This window comes from Plectropomus leopardus, chromosome 12 (assembly GCF_008729295.1).
Source record: "Plectropomus leopardus isolate mb chromosome 12, YSFRI_Pleo_2.0, whole genome shotgun sequence".
Lineage (NCBI taxonomy): Eukaryota > Metazoa > Chordata > Actinopteri > Perciformes > Serranidae > Plectropomus > Plectropomus leopardus.
The window spans coordinates 7,314,644-7,337,485 of record NC_056474.1 but is presented as its reverse complement, the minus strand read 5'-3'; the positions used below and the strand labels follow the sequence as shown (position 1 = coordinate 7,337,485).

The following is a 22,842-nucleotide window of genomic DNA, read 5'->3' as shown; positions in this document are numbered from 1 at the left end:
GAAAACAGCATGTGCAATGAACACTCTAAAACATAACAAAATCTAAGCTTAAAAAAGTGATATTTTATCAAAATCACTTAATTCAAAGTCTCAACAATAAAACCCACCCAAGCAACGCCTAACAAGCACAGGTCCTAAACTTAGAAAAAAAAAGAGTAGTCTGGTTTACTATCTCGTACTTAATCTACCAAGAATCTCATAATTTTGACCTACATGGGCAAGAGTTTTGTCATTTTTAAACAAAACTTCAGTTAACATTTAAGCATTTAAGCTCTCTTCTATGCTTGTTTGACTCTTGAGTACTCCTTTGGTAATGGTTTTATATATTTCTATAATTAAAAAACAAAAGAAACTTTGCATTTTTATCTTACATTTGTTCAATTTGATTATGTATAATTTAAATAAAGGACAGCATATTCTCAGAAGATAATTTATTAAATAAATCATGATGTTCTAAAACACAACAATAACTTAACATACAATATAGAAAAAAACAGCTAGTGAACTGATTAGTTTAAAAAAAATATTCTAGTATTTAAATTTAAATGCTACCATATAGCATGTGTTAAAAGTCTTTTAGTACACTTGTGAGACGTTTCATTTTCTCTTCCATGATTCTCTTGTTAGTTTCCGTCTCCTCCAGCAGCTGACGCATCTCCTCCTCCACTTCAAACACCTGAAGGGGACGCACACAGACAGACGGCCTCAGCTACAGAAAACATATACTTTTTTTTAACCATTCAATGTGGGGCTCATTTTTAGAGACACGAAAAGCCTTGTGAGGTGAAATGTGAATGATTGAATAGACATGAAGTTGGACAAGAAACTGGTTAAAAAGCCAGATGCCTCTTGTGAAATTGTCAAACTGCATGTCTGCATCACAGTTTGTCCTACTTCCTTGCATTCATCATTTCTACAATGTCGTTTCTTTTTTCTCTCCAAAATGTAATATTTAATGCTACTATTTCTAGTCCATATAACCCTTCGAGATTGTTTGGCGCATTCTGCACACTTTTTTTTCTTATTTTTTTTGATAATTTTGGCTATGTTCATGCATATGGCATACACTTTGGCAAGATTGTGTAATTTGTTTAATCTTGGAATTTCCAGCTCAGGTCGTACAATAAGTCTAAAATACACTGTAAACATAATTTTTACATTCATACTGTTAAGTGCAAAAAAGGGGCAACTGAAACCCATTCAAACTGACATTTTGATCCCACAGCCATCAAAGCATAAAAACATGCATGTATTATTTCTGGCTGTAATTCTGGGTTTTTGCCTTAGAATTTGTATTTTTTTTTTTACCATTTTCAAACTGATGAAACCATTTTTTCACCATATTTGGCATATGGTGAAAATACATGGTATTTCCACTAGGTGCACTGTCACAATAAATGTTTCTGCAAATCATTGATATATCCCAGGCTGGGATAATAAATAAAAAAAACATCTTTGCATGTAATATACTAAAAATATATTATTTTGTGTGTTTTCTTTTCAACTAAAAACTTAGTGGCTTAATGACAAAAATCTAGCACTTAAAGGGTTAAAAGTAGTTAAAAGTATTTGAAACATATGATTAGGACTGATGTTGGTTACAATTAACTAAATGAAAGTAGAAAATAATATTTATGTACAATATTTTTCATGGCCCATGTCTGAAAAGTGCATTTTGAGCACAGAGTGTTACGAGTGTGTGTAATATTAAACCAGGCCCTAAGGGTTAATTAGAACTCTCTACTATATTTACCATTATCCACATTTAGAGCTAAAGGCAAGACTTTGGATCACATTTTTCATAATTGCATCAGCACAAAGCTCCAGTTCTTACCTTCCAACTTGGAGAAAAAATATCCTTGTGTGTATTTTACCTTCTGATTGGCTTGTTCAATCTGTTTCTGCTTCTCATTGGCCAGTCGAAGCAGCTCAGCTTGATGTGCAGCCTGAGCAGACTCTAGCTGTCGACGAAATGCGTCATCAACACAGCGTAACTTCTCCACTGTAGCTCTGCAGGACGAATAAAATAAAACACAGTTTTACAGTAGGTAGGAGGAGGATTTTAGGGTGGATGATCCCAAAAATGAAACACTGACATAAACAGTAACTATTTCAATTAAAATGATGTCACTCACCTGCTTCTCTCTCAAGGGCACCAACACGCTCTGACCATGATTTGACCCCAGACTTCACACTTAATATGTTTTAATAATTGTGAGTCTTTATGTTTCTTTAGCTTTTGGGTTTGCTGGACAGATGGAAGACGCACACATTCAACAAATAGTCCTCACTGGCCTAAATAGACCAGAATGAATCAAACAGTTCCCTCTTGTTGTGGTCTTCTTTTTAGGCTTTGAGGAAAAACATTTTAGCAGCTTTCTTGATGCAGGGAATGACTTCCCTCTCCTCCACGAATAAAGGACTGATGAACTGATGGTGGCAATGCATTCCCTGTTATTTCAGCTCACGTCATTACGAAACTTATTCAACTCAAACTGCCGAGCACAAGTGGCTAAAAAATATCCTGATAATAACATCAATTGATTCATTGTTTTCCATAAATATAGTTGCAATATGGAGCCCAAGAAATGTGACCTGAAAACTACACACGGGCCCAAAATGTAACCAGAGTGTGACATATTTTACATTGTTTACGTTTTGATTAAATATGCTGTATAGAGAAAGATTTATTATTTCCCATCGTATCATTGTAACCAAAGAGCAGAGGCAATTTCAAAGGGAAAGTATCGTACTTGTGTGCTTCTGTCGCTTTATCTCGTTCCTCCAGCAGCGAGCGCTCCTTAGAGTCAAAGTTCTCCTTCATGCGCTTCACCTGGCTCTCCAGTCGAGTCAGCAGCTCCGCCTTCGCCTGCCACTTCTTACTGGAATCACTGGTAGAGAAAATAGATACAGAGGAATATGATGGTAAAGACACTGATTTGATCACGTTAGGGAGGGCTGTCTCAGGTCATGTGCTGCAGAGGTGTGTACTCTAAACTGTACGACAACATCAGTTATTCCTATTAAGTAAAACTTCTACCTTGCTGGTATGTCTGAGTGTGTGTCTCTGCTGTATATATTTGTGATTGGATGCTTGCCTGTGAACTCTTTTCATCTCCTCCAGCTCTGCCTCCTTGTCCTCCAGCTGCTGTTTCAGCTCCTCCTTGCGCAGGCTCAAATGCTCCACACGCTCCCTCAGCTCAGCCTGCCGAGCTGTTTCCTCCTCCTGCTGCTCCTGGAGCCTCTTCTGGGCCTGGACCGCCTCCTCACGCAGCCTACGGATTTGATCATCACGCTCCTGCAGGGCCTGGACAGCAGGAAGGCCAAGGAGGTAGAGAAATTCAAGATAAAATCAGGATAAGATAGATATATATACAGAAACACACACTGCTCATATGCAGTGCTCATGGTAAAATGTAAAAATATGAACATTGAAGTAGTGGCAGGTTCTGGTTTGGTTTGGTTGATTTGTTTTTTGAACAACACACTGATTTTTATAACCAAAGTATCCCGCTACCTCTTTGAGTTTGCGGATGGTCTCTGTCTGGTCGTCAATTATCTTGGTTTTGATTTTTAAGGCATCGCTGTCTCTCTCGTTCTGTTTCTTCTGAGTCTCCAGCTCAGTGCCCAGCACCTCTATCCTGGCCTCCAGGCGTCCGCGATCCTGAGCCAAGGACGCACCTAGAAAAGAGAAATACATAACACTGAAAACTGGATCTTGCCTCTCATGATAGCACTTTATAACTTTAAAAGTATACTATGCAGGTTTGTCGGTTACTGTTTGAAAATACGCTCGCCAGCAAAAGTGAACGTAGAAGTAAAAGCAAACCCCAGATTCACACTGGTTCGGCATTTCGCCTTGCTATGTTTGCATTTTTCAGCTGTGTCTCTTGGATGCCTATTACTTACAGTCTGGCATCTGGTTGCTACCTTTTTATAAAGCCCCAACCTCTCCCTTACATGTCCAGAGCACAGAAAATAAAAAGAAAATAAAGGCAGAGGGAAGTCTCTACAGAGAAACACACCACCACACACTCATAGCAAGGATCTCAAGTTTTTCATGGATAAAATTTCAAAACTTTTCCATGGTAACACCTATTATAATAATTTTGCCAGGTATTTTTTAAACATATCAGAGTAAAACATTATTTCAGCTAAGTGGCATACATTAGGGAAGGACAGGAAGCAGAAAAACACTGTAAAAATGTAAGTGAAGGTAAACAAACGTCACACATCGTTGCACATTAGAGCAGCATTACATCGATAACAACAGAAAATCAACTTGCCGTTATGTTCAGTTACATTGAGGGTTATCCACAGAGGACAAGTGTTAACAATTTCAATACACAACCAAAATCCCATGACTATCCCAAAACTGATTTTTACAAATTCCATTGCTTTTCCGAGCCTGGAAAATGTGAATGTGAAATTCCATGTCATCTATGGGTTTTTCCATAACTGTGGTAACCCTCTTTTTAAGAGTTGAGAGGGATTCCCTCTGCAAGAGTCAATACATTGTTTTGTTTTGGGTTTTTTTTTTTTAGAAAAATCCTGTATAGTGTATCTATAACATCTATTTTTTGTTGTCTTTTTTCATGTACATTATTCATTTATTACGTTTCTTGTCAGTGACTTTTATATATAGGGTTTTTTTTCTTTACAAAGTTTAAACGATGGCCTGCAATACTCTTCTGGCCAGAAAGCAACCTTCAAGCAGCCCGGCATGCATAAATCTGATCGAATGGTTGGACGGTTTTGTAAACTACATGTAGTGTCTGCAATATTCACTTCAGTGGCAAAGCACTGACTCATAAACCATCTCTCCTCCTTGTCATCTCTGTTGAGTTACAAATCCACTGCACTGATCAGGCAGGATGAACGGTCATTATAGCGACACGGCTCGATTTCTGCTGTGTCACAGTTACAACAATGCTTAGTAGCTTTTCAAAACATCTGTGCTGCGGTTTAAAAGTCAAAAAATATGTTGTTTTTTTATTCCTGAACACTATACCTTAGCTTCGATGGAAAACGTCATGAGATGAGGAGTGTGTGGAAGAGAGAGGAGAGGAAGGGAGGGAGATACTGGTTTAGAGAGGGAGTGTGTTTTAATGGTTACTTTTCTTTCCCACGTTTTGGTTCTGCTCATAGCTGTTTTTTATTTTGTTCCTGCACTTATTGATGTGATATGTGACCAATTTTTTTTTTATTTCAAAAGTGAAACAAACATTTCCATTTTTCCTTCATTTATTTGAATTTATTTAAAATTTGTCTTTAATAAGAGCAACAAAAAAAGGGGGTTTGAATAGGCTGGTGAAGATGTCTGGTCCATTTACATTTCCTGGTATTAAAATCCAGCCCAAATGAACAAGTTTTAGCTCTCTCGACTGAAGTGTTTGAGAGCATGTTTCTTCCAAATAAACACTAGATGGCAGGATTTACTTGATACAGATGAAGTAAAACATCACAAAATACAGTTTTAAGACAAACTGTCTCCCTCACACTAACTCTTGAGTAATGTCTCCAGAATGTTAAGAGTGACTCACTCTGCTCATGGCCAGTATGGAGCATCCACTGAAGCTGGACTCAAGGGAAGACTTGTACTAGTGTGTGCTGATAACAACTAGAACTGTCTGTAAATGTGTGAGATGCCCTAAAAGTCTCATTCAAAGTGGACAGTGAGCACCCCACTGGTCGTCTCCCACCTTGCTGAGCGAGCTCCTGACCCCAGATCCTCCTCTCCGCCCTGAGGCCGTCGATCACCGACTCCTGAGCCGTGAGCTGAGACAGCAGACGTGCCTTGTCTTTCTTGAGCAGTTCGAGCTGCAGGCCGACACGCCGGTCCTGCTCCACCTCTGCTTCTAAGGAACGCACACGGCTCTGGCACAACGTCAGACGGAGGGAGAGACAGTATTAATGATAAACGGCCATCTGTCACGGCTGACAGATGGAAAGGCAGCTGGACCATTCAGTATTCATCATCTCTCAAAGTCTCCTAAAGACTCAGGCTGAGCCGTTTTTAAAAAGGCAAACTGGTCGTCTCTTTGATATGTGATTTTTCAAACCTGATCGAACATTTATTTTTAATAATTCAGCCAGATCTCTTTCTTTGACTTCAGAGCTGTACCTTCAGATCAGTGACGGCGTCCCTCTTGGCTTTTATGAGATCTGTGATGCGGCTCTTCTGTTCCTTGACCATGGCAGTGAGCTCCTGCACCAGTGAGCCCGATTTCTTCTCCCTCTGCTGGGACTGGGCGAGCGTCGCCTTCAGCCCCAACAGCTCTGCAGTCATCTGATCACAAGCCTCCTTTACCTGCAGAAGCGGAGCCAGAAGGTGGAATTAAATGTGAATGAGAGTCGAAGCACTTTGGTGTGAGCATGACTTGACTCAACAATTTTATCAATCAATGTCTCATTCGACAACTGACAGAAGAAGAAGAGTTACGGATCCTCAGAAGCGATTTTTTTAAAGGTTTCCATGAATGAGCATTTGGCTTGCAATCTGTGTCTTATTCAGACTTCTCCAAAGGTCAAAGGTCGGAGACTTGGAGTAGAAAATTGCGCAAGCGGTGGCAATCAAGACTAGATTACATTTTGTGCAGAATCTATAACGAGAAAGTGCAAAATTGATTCAAATCCAATCCCTTTGTATGGCTTTCCTCCTGTGGTAATCACAGCCTACTTGTCCGGAGTCGGATGACCCGAATTCTATCTCAGCTTTCACCATCAGGCTGAAAAAAAAAATCCACAAGCTCAGTCTAGATTGGGGTCAATTCCAGTTCAATCATTTCACTTTTCACTGGACGTGGTAATAATTTATCAGCTGGACTGTGCAGAGAAGTCAAATCTAGGACAAGACTTCAGTGATTACAGGCCATCTGTACGGCACACATCCATCTTTTAACAGACCTCAGAGAAGCGAGCAGCCTCGATGGTTAGCGCCATGCGGAACTCGTCCTCCAGAGCGGCGTACTGTCGCCTGCCCTCTGCAAGCTTCTCCTGCAGCTCCACCTCCCTGTGGCCGTGTCTCTCTTCCACCAATGCAACTTCTCTCGCCACTGCGTCACGGAAATCTGCCCCGCCAGGCTGCAACCGCAAATCCAGCTGTTTTCTGTAAACGATACAAACAAGGATGGTACGCTGAACTGCTCTAAAGGCTTTTGGGGCCTTAACACAAACAGGATGGCCTTCATTTTGTAATTTTTGGGTCATAACATGAAATTCCAACTGTAGTTTCAAAAGAAATACAGTCAGCTGAAGACAAAACTAATAGGAACATGTTTTAATTAAGAGTTTAAATGATACATGTGTGCCGACACTCTTGAGACGCAATTAACATCCACCAATAAATATTTAAAGGTAGTTATTTGAGTGAATCTTTAATTTAGATATAGCTGTCGGATTTCTAAAAGACTTTTGCTACCATTAGAAATTAGTTATCACTTTTAAATATTAAAACACCCAAAAGATTGTTTTCAAGTCTTAAAGGATAGATTTTCTTTTTGTCTATTCTGCCTTAAAATACTTTTACTGAAAACATTAGGGAAAGAAATTTTGTTGAATGAATTAATACAGTAAGTAAAGACTGTTTCAGTGTTCAGGCGGTCAACTGGCTGTTGTTTCATAAGAGAGCTGAAAAATCATGAATCTATCCTTTAGGCGTTTCTCTATAACATCGGATGTTCACGACCACAAAAGTAATTATTTTTAGATAAATGTATTATTTCACACTCAAAAACTCAGCAAATCATACAACTTCAAAGAAAACTGGGAGAAAAACAATGGAAAAAATTGCACGCTTATGAAGCCAATGAGACTGATCTTTCATAAACACTGTATGTATCGTGTGTAGAAACGTACCTTACATTAAGAAAATCTGCTTTGACTTTTTAAACATCCCATGACCTCATATTTACCCTTTTTTTCTGGTGTTTTTTTTCTGTTCATATAATGTAATTTAAAAATAAAATAAAGTATTAAAGAAAAAAACACAACTAAATCAGCTTCATCATAACTGCGTGGTTGTGTTTTTGCTGGAAACATGTATTGAGCTAACCTACGATGCTGTAATGGAAGCAAATCCCAACGATTACGGCTGTGTGGTTCTTGATGAATGATCAACTGAATAACTGACAAGTGTCATCACATTTTTCATCACTGTTTTCAGACTGAGCCCTATCCATTTCAAACCAGTCAGAGAGCAAAGATAGAAACTGTTGAATCTGTGCAAAGGCCCATTTCTCATGAGAAGAAGTTGAGAAAAATAGATTTTTTAGCCTTTAAAGGAGTTCCTCACCTGCAAAATGACCATTTGTATATCAATTTGTGACCTCATGTTACCTTTGTGCAGAAAACCTTGTTTTTTTGAGCATGCCTCCGCAGTGAATGGAGAATTTAAAAAAAGCCAAACATTCTCCAAGAATTCAAATGAATGGGGTTCTCATTAAACAACAACAAAACAAGATCAAAACTTTCATTAACAAACTTGCATATGACTCCCAAAGTATAATCCAAGTCCTTTCCAAACACATGACATGAATAATCCCAGTTATGATCATGTTAGGGATATATATTTTTTACATAAGTACAAAGAAACCAGGTTAATTATATTCCCTGTACACACCTCTTTTACTTTATAATCTTTTTTTGTTCTAATTCATCCCTCCAGTTTTATTCTGTTTTAGACATGTGCACATATAATATTGCTTTGTAATTCCTATTTCCATTTATTGTTGTTAATATGGCTATTTAAATTTTAACTAGTGTTTGTGTGCCATTCACTTTAATATATGCAGTATTTCTAAATGTGATATGTAAATAAACTGAGAGTTTGTAAACAGATTTTTTAATGAAGTTTTTCTGTTGTTAAATGAGGACCCCATTTTCTTTAATTTATCACGAAGGTTCGCTTTTTTTGATTTTCTGTTCACTGTGGAGGCATGCGAGAAAAACGAAGTTTCCTTCACGAATTCAAGGTAACACACAGTGAATAATTCCAATACAAATGGTAATTTTGTGGGTGAGACATTCCTTTAAAGAGAGGGTAAACCTTATATTAAGCAAAACTTTCAGTGTAATGTATAAATAAATGAATAAAATCCATTAGATGTACCTGTGCTCTGAATTATTTTTATTTGATTTTTGGTTTAAATGTATTAAGGTATGTAAACCTTAATACATACTTTAATACTTAATGCAAACACTGCTGTATAAGCAGATGTTTCTTTAATGTACAGTTATTGTTGTTGTTGTAATTATTATTATTATTGTTTATTATTATTATTCTATTTATGTGTTATTTTATCTTTGTCTTTTAAATTGTATTACTATTATTATTATATATTTTTTAAATATAATTGATGTGTTTGTCTAAATTACACCTTTTTACTGAGATTTTGTTATGTGGGATGGAGGAATGGGGTTTATGAATGTTTGTTCTGTTTATTTTAAATGAAAAAAAAACAACCAATAAACATAATTTGCCAAAAAAATAGATGTACCTGTGCTCTTGTTCCCTGGATGCCAGCAGTTCATGCAGCTGCTGCAGTTTGTGTTTATGCTGATGCACCGAGGCTCTCTGGAGGTCCAACTCTCTCTTCAGAGCTGCAGCCTTGTTCTCCAGCTCCTGGTGCCGCTTCATCTGAGGAAGGTCAGCACGTTTTATACCACATTTCATCACAAACTCTCAGAGCTGAATGAACCCTCTCTGCTGAATCCTTTCATCTGGCTGCATTTATTCTCTCTGCAGGAGAGATCACTGAACTATTTTACCAGTTTAATAAAAAATGAAAGTGTAACAGGGAGTTAACATGTTCAAGGCTAGACAGCAGCATATTTTGTACCACTCTAAATACACTTCCTGACTGAATGTTCTTTATCTATATTTAAAGTGGAGATACAAGAGTTCTCTTGTAAACAAACCGACCTCCTCAGCCTGCTGGCGAGCCCTGAGCGTCTCTCCATGGGAGATGCTTTCCTCCAGTCTGTGCAGTGCAGTCTTATGTTGCTCCTCACTGCTGCGGGCCTGCTCCAGCTGCTGCGTTAGGGACTGACACCTCCCCTCCAGCTCCTCAACACGAGTCTGCAGTTCAGAGCGCCCCGATCGCTCCTTCAGTAACATTTCTTTCAGTCTGTATGGGGAGAAAACATGATAAGAGAAATAACATAAATGACTGTTTTTTATGGAAAGTGATATTGGCAACTGCTACTCGTTTTGTGATGCCCTTGATTGTCCCCTGTGTTTTATCACTCGCTGTTAAAAATGTGATAGCCTGTGAAATTGAAGAAATCTGACACTGCAGCAAGTCTTATCTTAAGGGAGACAAAATGGAAATATAGTGAAATGGGAATAGAAAAAAAAAGCATTATACAAAAGGGCAGTCTGGTGAAAAGATTTAAAAGAACAAGCTGGGAGAATTCAGGACACGCAGTACGACTTCGACCACCTACAGTTGCTCTCCTTTTCAAATTAGCCATGATGAGTCATCTCACTGTAATCTGTCTCCTGATGAGCGAGAGAGTCAACAGCAGCAGCCGCGTTCAGTGCGATTACAGAGTGACATTTGAGATTGATTCATGTAATTCAGCTAACATATGCTTTTCACCAGCCTTCTAATTACAATCATAATGTAGATTTATCTAAGCAGGGTGTGATTCACCAAAAGAAGCAAAAGAACAACGCACAGGATGGCTCCACCTGGCTCTATCTGTGCAGAGCAGCACACGGCCAAATGATCTCACATACAGGAATATTTAACTACAGATAACCAGACCTCTGGGATGTAAATATAAGGTAAATGAGCAGGATGTGTGTTAATGAAACAGTTTCATTATATCGCAGACAACCTCAAGCATACTTTAAGCCAGTGATACTCACCTTACAGCCTGCGGGCCAAATCTGGCCTCAACGGGGTCCCAGGTGACCCACTAACCATTTTCTAATCACAATGTAAATAAAGTGATTAAAATTAGGAATTGTTTTTGTACTTTCAGAACACATAAGTTGTCATAGTGCATAAAAAAGCATCAAAATATAGCTTGCTTATCAAAAACGTGCCAGTAAAGGATCCTCTGTACCCCTGACAGAGGTCCACTCTAAGCTCCTTATGTCCTAAAATTCTGGAAAAGTTCTAAAATCTGAGAAATGTCCTGAAATCCTAGAAACATTGTAAAAATCCTAGAAATATCCTAAAATCCTAAAATGTCTCAAAATTCTAAAAATATAGTAAAATCCTAGAAATGTCCCAAAATCTGAGAAATATCCTTAAATCCAGAAATGTCCTAAAATCTGAATAATGTCCTAAAATCCAAGAAACATCCTAAAATCTTAAAAATGTCCTACAATCATAGAATTTTCCTAAAATACAAAAAAAAGTCTTAAAATCCTAGAAATGTGCTAAAATTTGAGAAATGTCCTAAAATCCTAAAAACATCCCAAAATTCTAGAACAATCATAAATTCTTAGAAATGTTGTGAAATCTGAGAAACATTCAAAAATTCCAGAAAAGTCCTAAAATTTGACAAATGTCCTACAATCTGAAAAATCCTAAAATCCTAGAAATGTCCTTAAATTCTAGAAAAGTCCTGAAATACTAAAAACCTCTAAAATTCCTAGAAATGTCCTAAAATTCTAGAAACATGCATGGGGCTGTTGCGACTGGCCCCTGGCCTTCTGACATTTTAATAAAATTAGCCCACAGGCAAACCAAGTTGAGTATCCCTGGCTTAAGGTTTTTGGATAATGGAGCTAAAATGTGTGCTTGATTTCATGAGAGGCTACAGGACAATGAAAGTCAGGATGTCTGATGGTGGAAAGGATTCTCACTGCTCAAGAACGAGACAAGCAGCAGGCCCTGGTCTCAGGAGAGCCCAAACAAAAGATAAAGAGTGCTGTAACAGATGAGAATCCATTATGCATTTGACAATGAAAATCCACAGAGACAAGCTCAATTATCTCTTCCCATCATGATATCTGCTTTAGAGCTGCTGCACCGATTCATGTTTGCAAACAAGTGCATCTGCGTGTAACCCAGCGGTTTTCCTCTCACCTGTCGGTAGTGTGCAGGGCCATGCTCTGCAGGTCTTTTTCCTCGTGGACCTTTGTCTGCAGGCACTTTAGCTCCTCTGTTAGTTTCCTCACAGCCTGCTCAGCCTTCCAGCGCCTCTCCCTCTCCTGGTCACGCTCCTCCACAATAGTCTGACACATGCACGAAAACACAAATACTGAGGGATGAACAAGTAAACAACATCTAGTGTTTCAAAAGGTTTTTGAAGTGTCAGTGGGTCCTGCGCAGAATATTGACACGAAATAAAGGACACCACCGATTTTACACATCAAAGTCTGTTTACAGGACTTGGGGAGCACTGCTGCATGTTTAAAAGGTTGTCTAAGACTTTGTGGCTCCTTTTTATTTTTTTAAGTCTATTGTAGGCTTTTTACTTTTTATTCAAAATTCAACTATGTTTGATCATAGCTAATTTTTGTGCTGAAATGACCTGTTCAAACCCAACATTTTTCCAGTAGTAAAATAGTTCTTTAAGCAAAGGTGGAGCTCAACATGTTTGTTTGGTGCACTGAGGAGCTGAGAAGTGAATGTAGCTCTCGCCAAAGACAACACTAAAATATGTCAATGCCATGCAATAAAATAGCTGATTATGTTTAGTTGGTGATGTTAAGCTATTCAAATAGCTGTTCGTGTGGAAAAGTGACAGCATTAATCTATTGCAAGTCCAATAATATCATAGGAGAACAATGCTGAATCAGTGAGGTAACAGAATTTAGGTTTTGAGCATGTGTGAGACACTGTCAGCCAGAGTGAAGGTTGGGGTTAAATTTGCTAAATAAACTGGAAATATATTATGTATATACTTTTAATGAGTTTTGATGCCTCTGTTGCACCTTTTACTAAAACACATTTTTTTTTTTTTTTTGCATGTATGATGAAGTGTTCATTCAAATTCATTTAATTGTTGGACAAAAATGGATTCATCTTTTAATTAACCAAACAGATGGGGGGGCCCTTTAGTGTAATTTCATGTTTTATGACTAAATTTTTAAAAATCTGTATCACTGGAATCACTGGGATGTAGTTAGAGTCTCATTTTTTTCTTAGAAAGGGCAACAATTGTGATCTAAAATGTTCATTTTGTTATTGTCTTGTTTTAAAGTTATTTGTACAAGTAGCAATTATAATTCTGTTCCTGTATGTGGATGTCTTTGTGTAATAGTTTTGTGTCATAAAAAGAAATACAAACAAAAGTATGCTTTCACAGAACTATGGGTACAAACACCCGGAGGATATCTGCTCCCCTCTCGTACATAGACATTAACTTCTTCATATTACATTTATTCAATAAAAATAGAAGCTGCCGTTCAGACTGCAGGTGACCTTTCTTTGTCTTACCCTGTAGGTTTCCTCCTCCTCGGTGGACTTTGTTTTCACGTCGCCCGAGGCCTTAGCAGCTCTCACAGGTTCCCTCCTTATTGGCCTCGCTGCGTCTGTGCCTCCTGCGCCGCCAGTCTTCCTCCTGGGCCCCTCAGCCGATTTTGAACTCCTCTGTTTATGATTCTCCTGATCGCTGCACATAAAACAAATGTATTGAACCAGCTGTGAAATGGATTATAAACAGCCCTCGAGCTAATGTCTGGCTCAAAAAAGTCAAAGCAGGCGTCTGGCTCACTTTTATAAGTAGACAAAGTTTGAACAAGTTTGAATTGAATTTAGAGCTAATTTTTTAAAATCACCTTGCCTTTGATGAGGACAGTTGGGAGCTTACTTAAGTTAAATTACTGAATCCTAAGTACATGTCATCAGTGGCTGATGAAGCAAGATGAGGGGGTAGAGCGTACAAGCACCGTCGTTAATCATGGGAGTGAGATGACAGTTGTAATTTCTAACAGAGAGGAGGGAAGTTTACCACATCGCTCAGAGAGGAAAATTCATCACCGGCTTCCAGCTGAGTGGTAAAAGGATTTCCTCTAATATTAGGATACCTGATGGTAGTGTATTATTGCACGCTGAACAAAATGGAAATATTCATGGCTGTGTATTGTGTTTGATCATCATAACTAGAATTACCACCTCACAGTTGTGTTCCTCTGTGAACCAGTAAAGTCGCACCTAAAGTTTACTTCCATGTCTGAAAAAATGGATGCTTCACACACAATCAGTACAGTTTTAAGGTGGACACCCAAGACGAGTATCTGACGAGTATCGGGTTTACAAAATTGACCGCCAACTTCTAATCAGTTCATCCTTCACTTAAAGTGGAAGTCTGTGCCAAAATTGAGCAAAACTTCTCAGGATGTTCTTGAGATAACACCTTAATGAGAATGAGAAGGTCACTGTGACCTTTTCCCAGGGAATTCTCATGAGTTAATTGTTGAGTCCAGGTAAATATTTGGACCGAAGTCGAAAAAAGTTCCCTCAAGCTGTTCTTAAGAGGATTCATGAGAATAAGACACAAAAGGTCACAATTCTTTTGACCTTTGGCCATCAAAATCTAATCATTTCAACACTGAGTCCAAGTGTATGTCTGTACCAAAGTTAATAAAAATTCCCAAAAGTTGTTCTTGAGATATGGCGTTCACAAGATCTCGACCTTTAACCACCTAAATCTAGTTAGTTCATCGTTGAGTCCAAGTGAACATTTGTGCCAAATTTAAAGAAATCCCCACAAGGTGTTCTTGAGATACCATGTTCACAAGAATGGGACGGATGGACAGAGAGCCCGAGAGCAAAATCTGGACTGGTGCAGAGGCATACAAAACAAGAATTTGCCAATTAAATCAACATAATCACTTCTATGTCAGCACACTGTGTATGATTGTGATTACTCAAAGCTACACTCCCTGAACTTGTTACAATGTCCAATAGCGCTTAAAAAGTTTTCACACAGTTGAGTTTTAAAACATCAACTAAATTTAGAGGAATTTGGGGATTTGTGTGGGAGTCAGTTCGCTTGTATAATGAAATCAGGGAGTGCAGATGTAAACATGAAATCAAAACCAATTATTTTCATTACGGAGTAGTTAACCTGAAGGCTGAAACATCTTTTTTTTTTTCAGGCGAAGAATCACCTGTCTGATCTCCGGCTCTTGGTCTCCTTTGGGGTCGTCCTTGATGTTATGCTGTTCCGATGTTTGGGGATCCTGGAGCGCCTCCTATTTTCCTTCCCGCTGTCACACTCACTTTCTGACGTGCGATCTGTGTCCCTCTTGGCTTTGCGTACCGTCACCGCAGAATGAGTAGAGCTGCTGGATTTATTCTCCGCAGGGACCTGAGTAATCATCACAGACATTCGCATAATATGTGACGGGATAAAATGAATATTCAGCAGAAATATAAACTAAATAATAAATGAATTAAAGACTGGATATATTTGAGAGACATAGCATAAATCAAACATAAAAAGTCTTCATACTAAAGATAAAGAAATAATATTCGTGGTATCAAAGCAGAGATGCAGCCTGAAAACCATGAATACTTAATCTAGAACTGACAAATTAAGCATTCCCAACAGGCATCTTTAGGGAAGAACTTCTCTTAAATCTTAAAATGCCAAAATATTCCATCTTCTGATATTTTATGTGATTCATAATCTATTTGTAAGTGAGGACAAGGATAAATACACCGGTTTTTAATTAAATATAACCCATCAATATCAATATCTCTTCACCTAGTCTCACCTGCTGTATAGATCACACAAATACTTCTGAATAACTGACTTAATGGCTCTGAGCAGTGTGAAATAAGCACCTTCTGGATGAGCTGGGACACCTGGTGCTCCAGTTTCCTGATACGTTGTTCATTAACTGGGTCTGCTGGATCGGTCGCAGCAGAGGAAACCTGTGCGACTGGATCTGTGATTGCTTGGGAGGCAATGCGCTGGCGAAACTGGGTCAGCACCTCATTGATACGGGGTGTGGTGACGTGGGCATTCTCTCTAATCTGCAATGGAAACGTAGATTTGTGTTTTGTTTTTTTTCCTCTAAAGTAAAGCATCTCCCACACACATCCTACTTCATGTGCTATATATAAATGTTGTTAATGATTTGTGTGTGTTCAGTCTGTGACACTTTTATGCTCCTAGGTAGTCTAATTTATCTCAGAGACCTCCTGGTTAAATAAAAGGTTAAATTAAGAAAAAAATACTGGAATATGGTAATTATAGTGAAATATAATAGTATCAATCTAAGGCTACTAAGTGTGGTATGGTGTCAAAAATTACCACTTCACTGTGACTAGTATCCGAGGACAGCAGGAGGTCCAGGTAGTCCTCTAGTCCAGGGATATCACAGGGACTCCCTAGACCTGGAAGTGTTGGATTTCCAAGCCGGTCCAGACCGTCCAGAGCAGAGATCTGTGGCAATGACTGAATAACAATCTCCCTGTAACCTACAGTGAGATAGACCCGACCAGGTTAGAGCTGCTCAACTATCCACTAACACCATTATTCAGTGCTGTCACATCTATAGCTTGGCTTAAACATCAGGTGTTATGCTGCACAAAATCAAATAATCTATACCTAAATGAATAACCTCTCTTCTGCGTCTGCTATCCTCATATGCACTATTGATGCGGCTCACTTAATAAGAACTGAGCGCCGCTCATTTAAATGTACCCTCACATATTGACAGCCAGGGTTTTAGGAATGCTTTAAGTGCGCCCTCATGGATTTAAAACACTCACTTTCAACAGCTACTGCTGTGAATTAATCATGAACAGGAAGATGTGGATAATGGGAGCACAGCAAAACTTAAAGGACAACACTGGAAAGACTTTTACATTTATAAAACTGCATTCAATCCAATTATGAAAAGATACAGACACGAGATGAATACATAGATCATTAAGTAACAGTCATTATGATCAGTGGCTGTCAATTTGAAAAAATCATTAATTTTTTTTGTGCTGTCATTATAAAGTATACAAGGGAGAATTGTGAGACAGTCTATGGATCAGATGCATTGAAAACAACAGACAAAAGAATAAAGTCAGCTGTATATAGCACTATTGATTCACTTTTTTTTTTATGTCCAACAAGTAAAATCTTTCCTTTGCACTAAGTTGCCAGTTTATTTGGTTACACCCCAAAAAAATCAACTTTCATGGTGGTTACAGTGTTTAAACTGTTTTATTGTATTGATTCTGGAGGCTGATGGTTTATAGTGCTGTTGAATTGAGAGGTGTTTCTAATATGTTGTCTGTCTACCTTCATTGACATAAATGTGTTAAGCAGAGTAGTAAAATATAAATCCTCCAAAAAGACCATAAAGTTGAACCAGGATGTCTTCAACAAAAGATGACCACCATTACTTTCAAAAAAGTAAGGTTTTATGCAGGGCAGTAAATCTTATGACATTATATTATATTCTTTTTACTTTGTTTTCTCTAAGTGCACTGAGATTTAAGTCTCTTCAAAAACTTGAAATGCATCCCTCCCAAACAAACACTTGTTTAGTGCTTTTTTTTTGGTTTGGTTTTTGAAATAAACAGGGTTTAGTGAGTGTGAGCATGAGGTGTTGAGGTGCAGTCTACAATTGTGGGTTGTCAGCATGCAGCAAGAAACTAGACTGCATTTGTTTTAGCTAGGTGTATCTACCAAAGTGGAGTGTGTATAGTATGAATTAAAACCCAAATATATGGGGCACAGACGCAATACACCACATAGGAATACCAAGTGATAATGCAATTGGTCTGCAGCATTTGGAAGCATATAGGCTATATTAACTGGTGCTGAATTAATTAATACATCCTTTTAACAGCAGAATGCACTGATTTGATTGATTTATTTTAATGAGAAATGTAAAAACAAGCACAAGGTTGCTCTGTTGCTTTGCATTGCCTCTGGTAAAATGAGGTGTTCATTTTTAGCATTTTAAACAGATTGTAGTCTTTTTTTTTTTTTTTACACAGTTCTATGAGTTTTTAACAGTTGGAGGGCTGCAGAGCCGCACAAAGAGAAAAATAAAAAGACCGATGTATTGATATTTTATCCAATAACAGTCTTTATGCAGATGACCCCCAGGATTTTTAAATCACTTTAAACTCTTCCAACTAAACCATGTTGACTTTTGGGGTTTTGCATAGCAGTTAACACGTACGGATACAGTGGATCTGTTAAAGAACATATTCACAGGTAAAATAACCATCCAACCACTTCAACTGTATCCCAAAATAACATTTCCATGTCTTACCTGGTGACCTACACAGAGGGTTGTCTCTGTCATCCTGACTCAACGTGACCTCTCCTAAACTTTGCAATCCCAGCAGGCACTGCAGGAGGTGATCGATGCTGTCCAGGTGGTTGCCATGGAGACTGAGGTGCTTCAGCTTGTATCCAGTGCCATGAAGATACAACAATCCTAATGAGGACATGAGGAATCAACAGCATTGACGTAACAGTCAACTTGTGTTTCTGTCTGAGTGCAGAACAAACAGTGTTTGTTGAGGCTGTTTTTAACTCACCAGTGAGGTTGTTTATCTGATTGTAGGACAAGTTTAATCTCGTTAGGTTCACAAGTCCGTTCAGTCCTGAGGTAGAGGGAGGAGACATTAACAACTGAATGATTTTACAGCTCATAGACTTAGTAATGAGGAATTATTACTTTGAGAACATCCACAAAGCTGAAAGATTTATCGCCATAGTAAAATGGTGACTAAAGACTCACCTTCAACCTTGGTGATTAAGTTACAGGATAAATTTAAAGTCCGTAGGGAAGTGAGGGAACTTAGACCCTCAATCTCTGAAATGCAATTGGAAGAAAGGTCTAAGTGCCGCAGGTGCCAAGATGAGGTCAGGCCCTCGATCCTCGGGATGTGATTGCAGTGCAGATTGAGTGATGTTACAGTGGGATTCAGAGGGACATCCAGCAAACTAGACAAAAGCAACAATGTGAAACAACAGATTTAACTGGGAAGAAAACACTTTGGTTTCCCACTCTGCAGAAAGATCTTTCTAAAACAGCAAAAAAAACAGCTTTTATCACTGATAACTTTGTGGATTGTTTTGTTCAAATTTCAAGTTTTTAAAGGCCATGGTGACGTCTTTAAATGACTTTTTTTCGTCTTTTTAACAGCTCCAAACTCAAAACATATTCAGTATGATTTGATAGATATATATTTTGAACATAAATGTAATGTAAACATATATACACAAACTTACACATTTACACACACACACACTTACATACATATGTATATATAAATATATGTACATATATATATATACACATATACACATGCATGTATATACATGGTAATATTATGTAAACATATTATGCATACATACATGTATGCACCTGCACTCAACCAAACACACAATATACAGTTTATAAACAGGAATTTAAGTTGTACATACAACACAGATGTCATTCTGTGTCACAGACAGACATGACTGTCTTATAAGTCTTTCCTCATTCCTGTGCCTCTGTAAAATAACATTTTTGTGCATCTTCTGGAAATGAGTAATGTTTTTGCTTCACTTGAGTTTCTCATCCAACTCCTTCCACAATTTTACTCCACAGATTAAAATACACAAACTCTTCATGGTTGTATGAGCACAAAGTTTCTTTAAGTTGAGCTTTCCTCTGAAATTATAGCCATCCTCTCCGTCAAAGAACATTTTTGTATATTGCTTGGCAGCAAATTATTTCTTGCTTTATACATTAGCTGCACTGTCTAAAATTCTACTGGGTCCATAAATTTCAAGGCATTTGATTTTTGAAAACAGAGAGTTAGTGTGTGTAAAAAATCCTGCATTGATAAATATTCTTATGGCTCTTTTTTTGTAGAATACATAATAGATGTAGGGTGCTTTTGTGTTACCCCATACTTATACACAGTGATTTAAATAAGGTAATACAATACACTTACACATACAAGATATGTTAAACACAGAAAAGAGAAGAAAAGAGAAAATTGTATCTGATGACCTTTCCATTGTTTCAGTTTGAAATCCTTTTGATGGACATCCTAAAGGCAGTGGTTCCCAAAATTTGGGGACTGTGACATTAACATGAAGCAAGTGCTTCTTGTGATCCCTTATCACATGTTTTGGACTTGGTGTGAACATAATGTTAGTCTATGAGCACCAAAGAGTAAATACTCTATCTTAAATTGTTTTGAGTGTGTTTAAATGGCTCTGTCGAAATAAAAGTATGGCTACTTTAAAATCATTTCTTTAAACATGAAAACTTTTAAATCACTTCTTAAAACTCATTTTCATAGACTTGCTTTTATGTAAACGTCATCATTTTGCTTTGCCTTCTTATTTTATCTTGTGATTTCATTTTATTTATCTATTTTACCTTTTTAATTTATGTTTTATCTATTTTATTTCCTTTTATTTGTGGATTTATTGCTTTTACTGTTTCTTTTTTTTGCTTTTGTGGCCTATTTCTTTATATTATTTTATGTTGACATTAGCATTCTGCATCTTGCATTATTTCTCCCCTAGTTTCTTTTCACTTGTGTCCAAGGTACAAGGTAGTATATTAGTAATTTCTTTCTTTACATAGTACCTTGTACCTTATTATTCCACTGTGTATTGGTAGTAATGATCAAATGCTGTCATGTAATAACACTAACAGGGACCTTTTTCCTGCACAATAGGAACTTTTGGCTTTGATATTTTAAGGACATTTTTCGGATAATACGCCTGCATTTCTTAACTAATGATTTAGAAGACATAAAAAGAAAAAAGCAATGAAAAAAGAGCTCACCTCGTTATATTCTTGTCAATGAGACTCAGCTCCTTCTCTCCCATAACGACAACACGCAGCCAGCGTTAACCGATATTTACCCGTGTGTACCGTGGACTTATTAACTGTTAACCATTACGTTTACGAGCTAATACAACGCTGTTGTCATGTTGGATTAAATGTAGAGAAAACTCGAAAACATCCCGAAAACCTTTAGCTAACTTAACTTTAGCATCCTAGCAAAAGTTGACCAGCGCTCGAGCTCAGGAGGTAAACTGTTCACATACCACAACTACAAAAGCTGGAACAGCCCGAAAGTGTTGTTTTTATAAATGTCTGTTAGCCAGAGCAGTATTTGTGAGTTTGTTTAAAGATTTGTTGTTGATTTTAGCTCTTCGTGTCGAGTTGAGCTGGTTGAACTAGCCGCTTCTGGCATCGCACTTCCTGTTTACATGACGTAGTTAACGGCAACATCCGGGAACAATTCAAGGAAACAAATTTTTAAAAAATAAAATAAAAAATAAATAGAAGTTAAAAAAACAAAAGGCCCATATCAAAATCAAATATAAATTACATTACTGGATTATACTTATCAAAAGAATAATATATATCACTTTGAATCACTTTTAAAGCTGGCAGAGAGTGCAGTTTGATCTTGTGCCATTAGAGTACCCTACATGCAGGCTTTATTAAACTGACCACTTCTATAAAATTAGAATACTGAATTTGCCCATATATAATTCTAGGTTTTGATTTATATGATTTTAGGAAGTTTCTTGGTTTTCAGTACATTTCTATAATTTTAGAATGTTTCTCGGACTTTAGGACGTTTCTAAGATTTCATGACGTTTCTAGGATTTTAGGATGTTTTCAGGATTTTAGGATGTTTCTTGGATTTTGGTTTAGTTAGTTACAAAGTGGTTTTAGATTGTGTTATTTCAGCATATATAAAACATGGTAAAGCATGAGAATATATCACAAAATGTTAGCTTTTGTTGCTTTGATTAAATGGCTGCCCTAGTAATTCAGTATTGCAGTCTTCAGTAAATTTGGGGTTAGAGTAGTTAGAGACAGACTAAAGTAATGCACTCTGAATGATTTTTGATATTTCAGTATGGGACAAGCTCTCAAAGCGATAAATCCTACATTTCCCACAATGCAACTCAACACAAAGTTTTCCCTCACTGCCTCTTTCAAATTCAACATCCCTAGCTGGTAATGCAGATTTTCTATTAAAAACTCTTCGTAGACAAAAACGGTACAAAGTGGCTCCTGAGATGAGATTGGCTTATTGTTTGTTTGTCCAAATGTAAACCATAAACACTTTAATTTTTACAGCATTTGTAATTATCATAGATTTCACACCAGTTGTTTATCACTCACACATCATTACTCTGTCTGCGTCTATCATTTGCCGTGTTTAACTCACATTGTTTCTTTGTGTTTACTTATCTCCAAGCTGAAAAAAAAGTAAAAACCAAAGCACATATTGGTTTGCCTCCAGTTTTTCCACATCATCAGGCTTGATTCAGCTGCTTCCCTCAGAATATGTACTCCCTTCCTGGCTGCAATCTCACAGTAAAAATGTACAGAAAAAATGGCAAACAAACATGAAAAACACAATATTTTATGCGTGCCAAAACAAAGACATTTGTAATAGAAATGATGATTTTTTTTCACAGAGCAACCATGAAACTCTTGTCTTTAAATTAAATGACTCACACACATCTACCCGCGGCAGCACAGAAAATCTATACAATCGGAACAGTTTCAAGGTTAGTGACGAAACCCACTGCATCAACAATGAGGCGCTGTACAATATCGATTTAGTCTGAACAAATGTCTCCCCTTCTGTTCCTGAGAAATGATGCTGAATAATGGCCAGAAAAGTGTTTTTGCAGATTATGACATCACAGTGATGTTGACGTTTTGGATATAGAACGTCAGCGCATCATCATTTTATCCTATTAGACATTTGTGTGAAATTTTGTCATAATTAACATATGAATGCTTGAGTTTTGGCCAAAAACATTTTTTTGTGAGGTCACAGTGACCTTGACCTTTGACCACCAGAATCTAAACAGTTCATTATTAAGTCAAGTAGACGTTTGTGCCAAATTTGAAGAAATTCCCTCTAGACT

General features: G+C 37.5%; 1 protein-coding gene across 2 annotated transcripts; it reads right to left on the bottom strand.

Annotated features, from left to right (window-relative positions):
- Window positions 1-539: 539 nt before the first annotated feature.
- On the bottom strand, window positions 540-21,115 carry lrrcc1 (leucine rich repeat and coiled-coil centrosomal protein 1). Of its 2 annotated transcripts, XM_042497884.1 has the most exons (19): window positions 20,723-21,115; window positions 18,671-18,876; window positions 18,468-18,533; window positions 18,197-18,364; window positions 16,228-16,394; window positions 15,756-15,947; window positions 15,077-15,276; window positions 13,401-13,575; window positions 12,045-12,193; window positions 9,923-10,127; window positions 9,498-9,637; window positions 6,907-7,108; window positions 6,125-6,310; window positions 5,703-5,877; window positions 3,518-3,681; window positions 3,099-3,307; window positions 2,754-2,891; window positions 1,875-2,010; window positions 540-676 (listed from the first exon to the last, which is right to left on the bottom strand). In XM_042497884.1, the coding sequence occupies exons 1-19, from the start codon at window positions 20,764-20,766 to the stop codon at window positions 566-568; spliced, it is 3,033 nt and encodes a 1,010-aa protein (XP_042353818.1). In that variant the 5' UTR covers window positions 20,767-21,115; the 3' UTR covers window positions 540-565. The 2 variants fall into 2 exon arrangements, with proteins under 2 accessions (XP_042353818.1, XP_042353819.1); XM_042497885.1 differs by lacking the exons at window positions 15,756-15,947; window positions 16,228-16,394; window positions 18,468-18,533; window positions 18,671-18,876; window positions 20,723-21,115 and having other exon boundaries at window positions 18,197-18,311.
- Between the last annotated feature and the right edge of the window lie 1,727 nt (window positions 21,116-22,842).

What these genes read in the sequence shown, in the direction of transcription:
- lrrcc1 (XM_042497884.1), bottom strand. Translation starts at nt 20,766, where the DNA reads ATGGGAGAGAAGGAGCTGAGTCTCATTGACAAGAATATAACGAG. An exon ending in GCCCTGCACACTACCGACAG is followed by an intron (nt 10,128 to 12,044) that starts GTGAGAGGAAAA and finishes CTCCCCATACAG; the next exon opens with ACTGAAAGAAATGTTACTGA. An exon ending in GAGATGAAAAGAGTTCACAG is followed by an intron (nt 2,892 to 3,098) that starts GCAAGCATCCAA and finishes TTTCTCTACCAG; the next exon opens with TGATTCCAGTAAGAAGTGGC.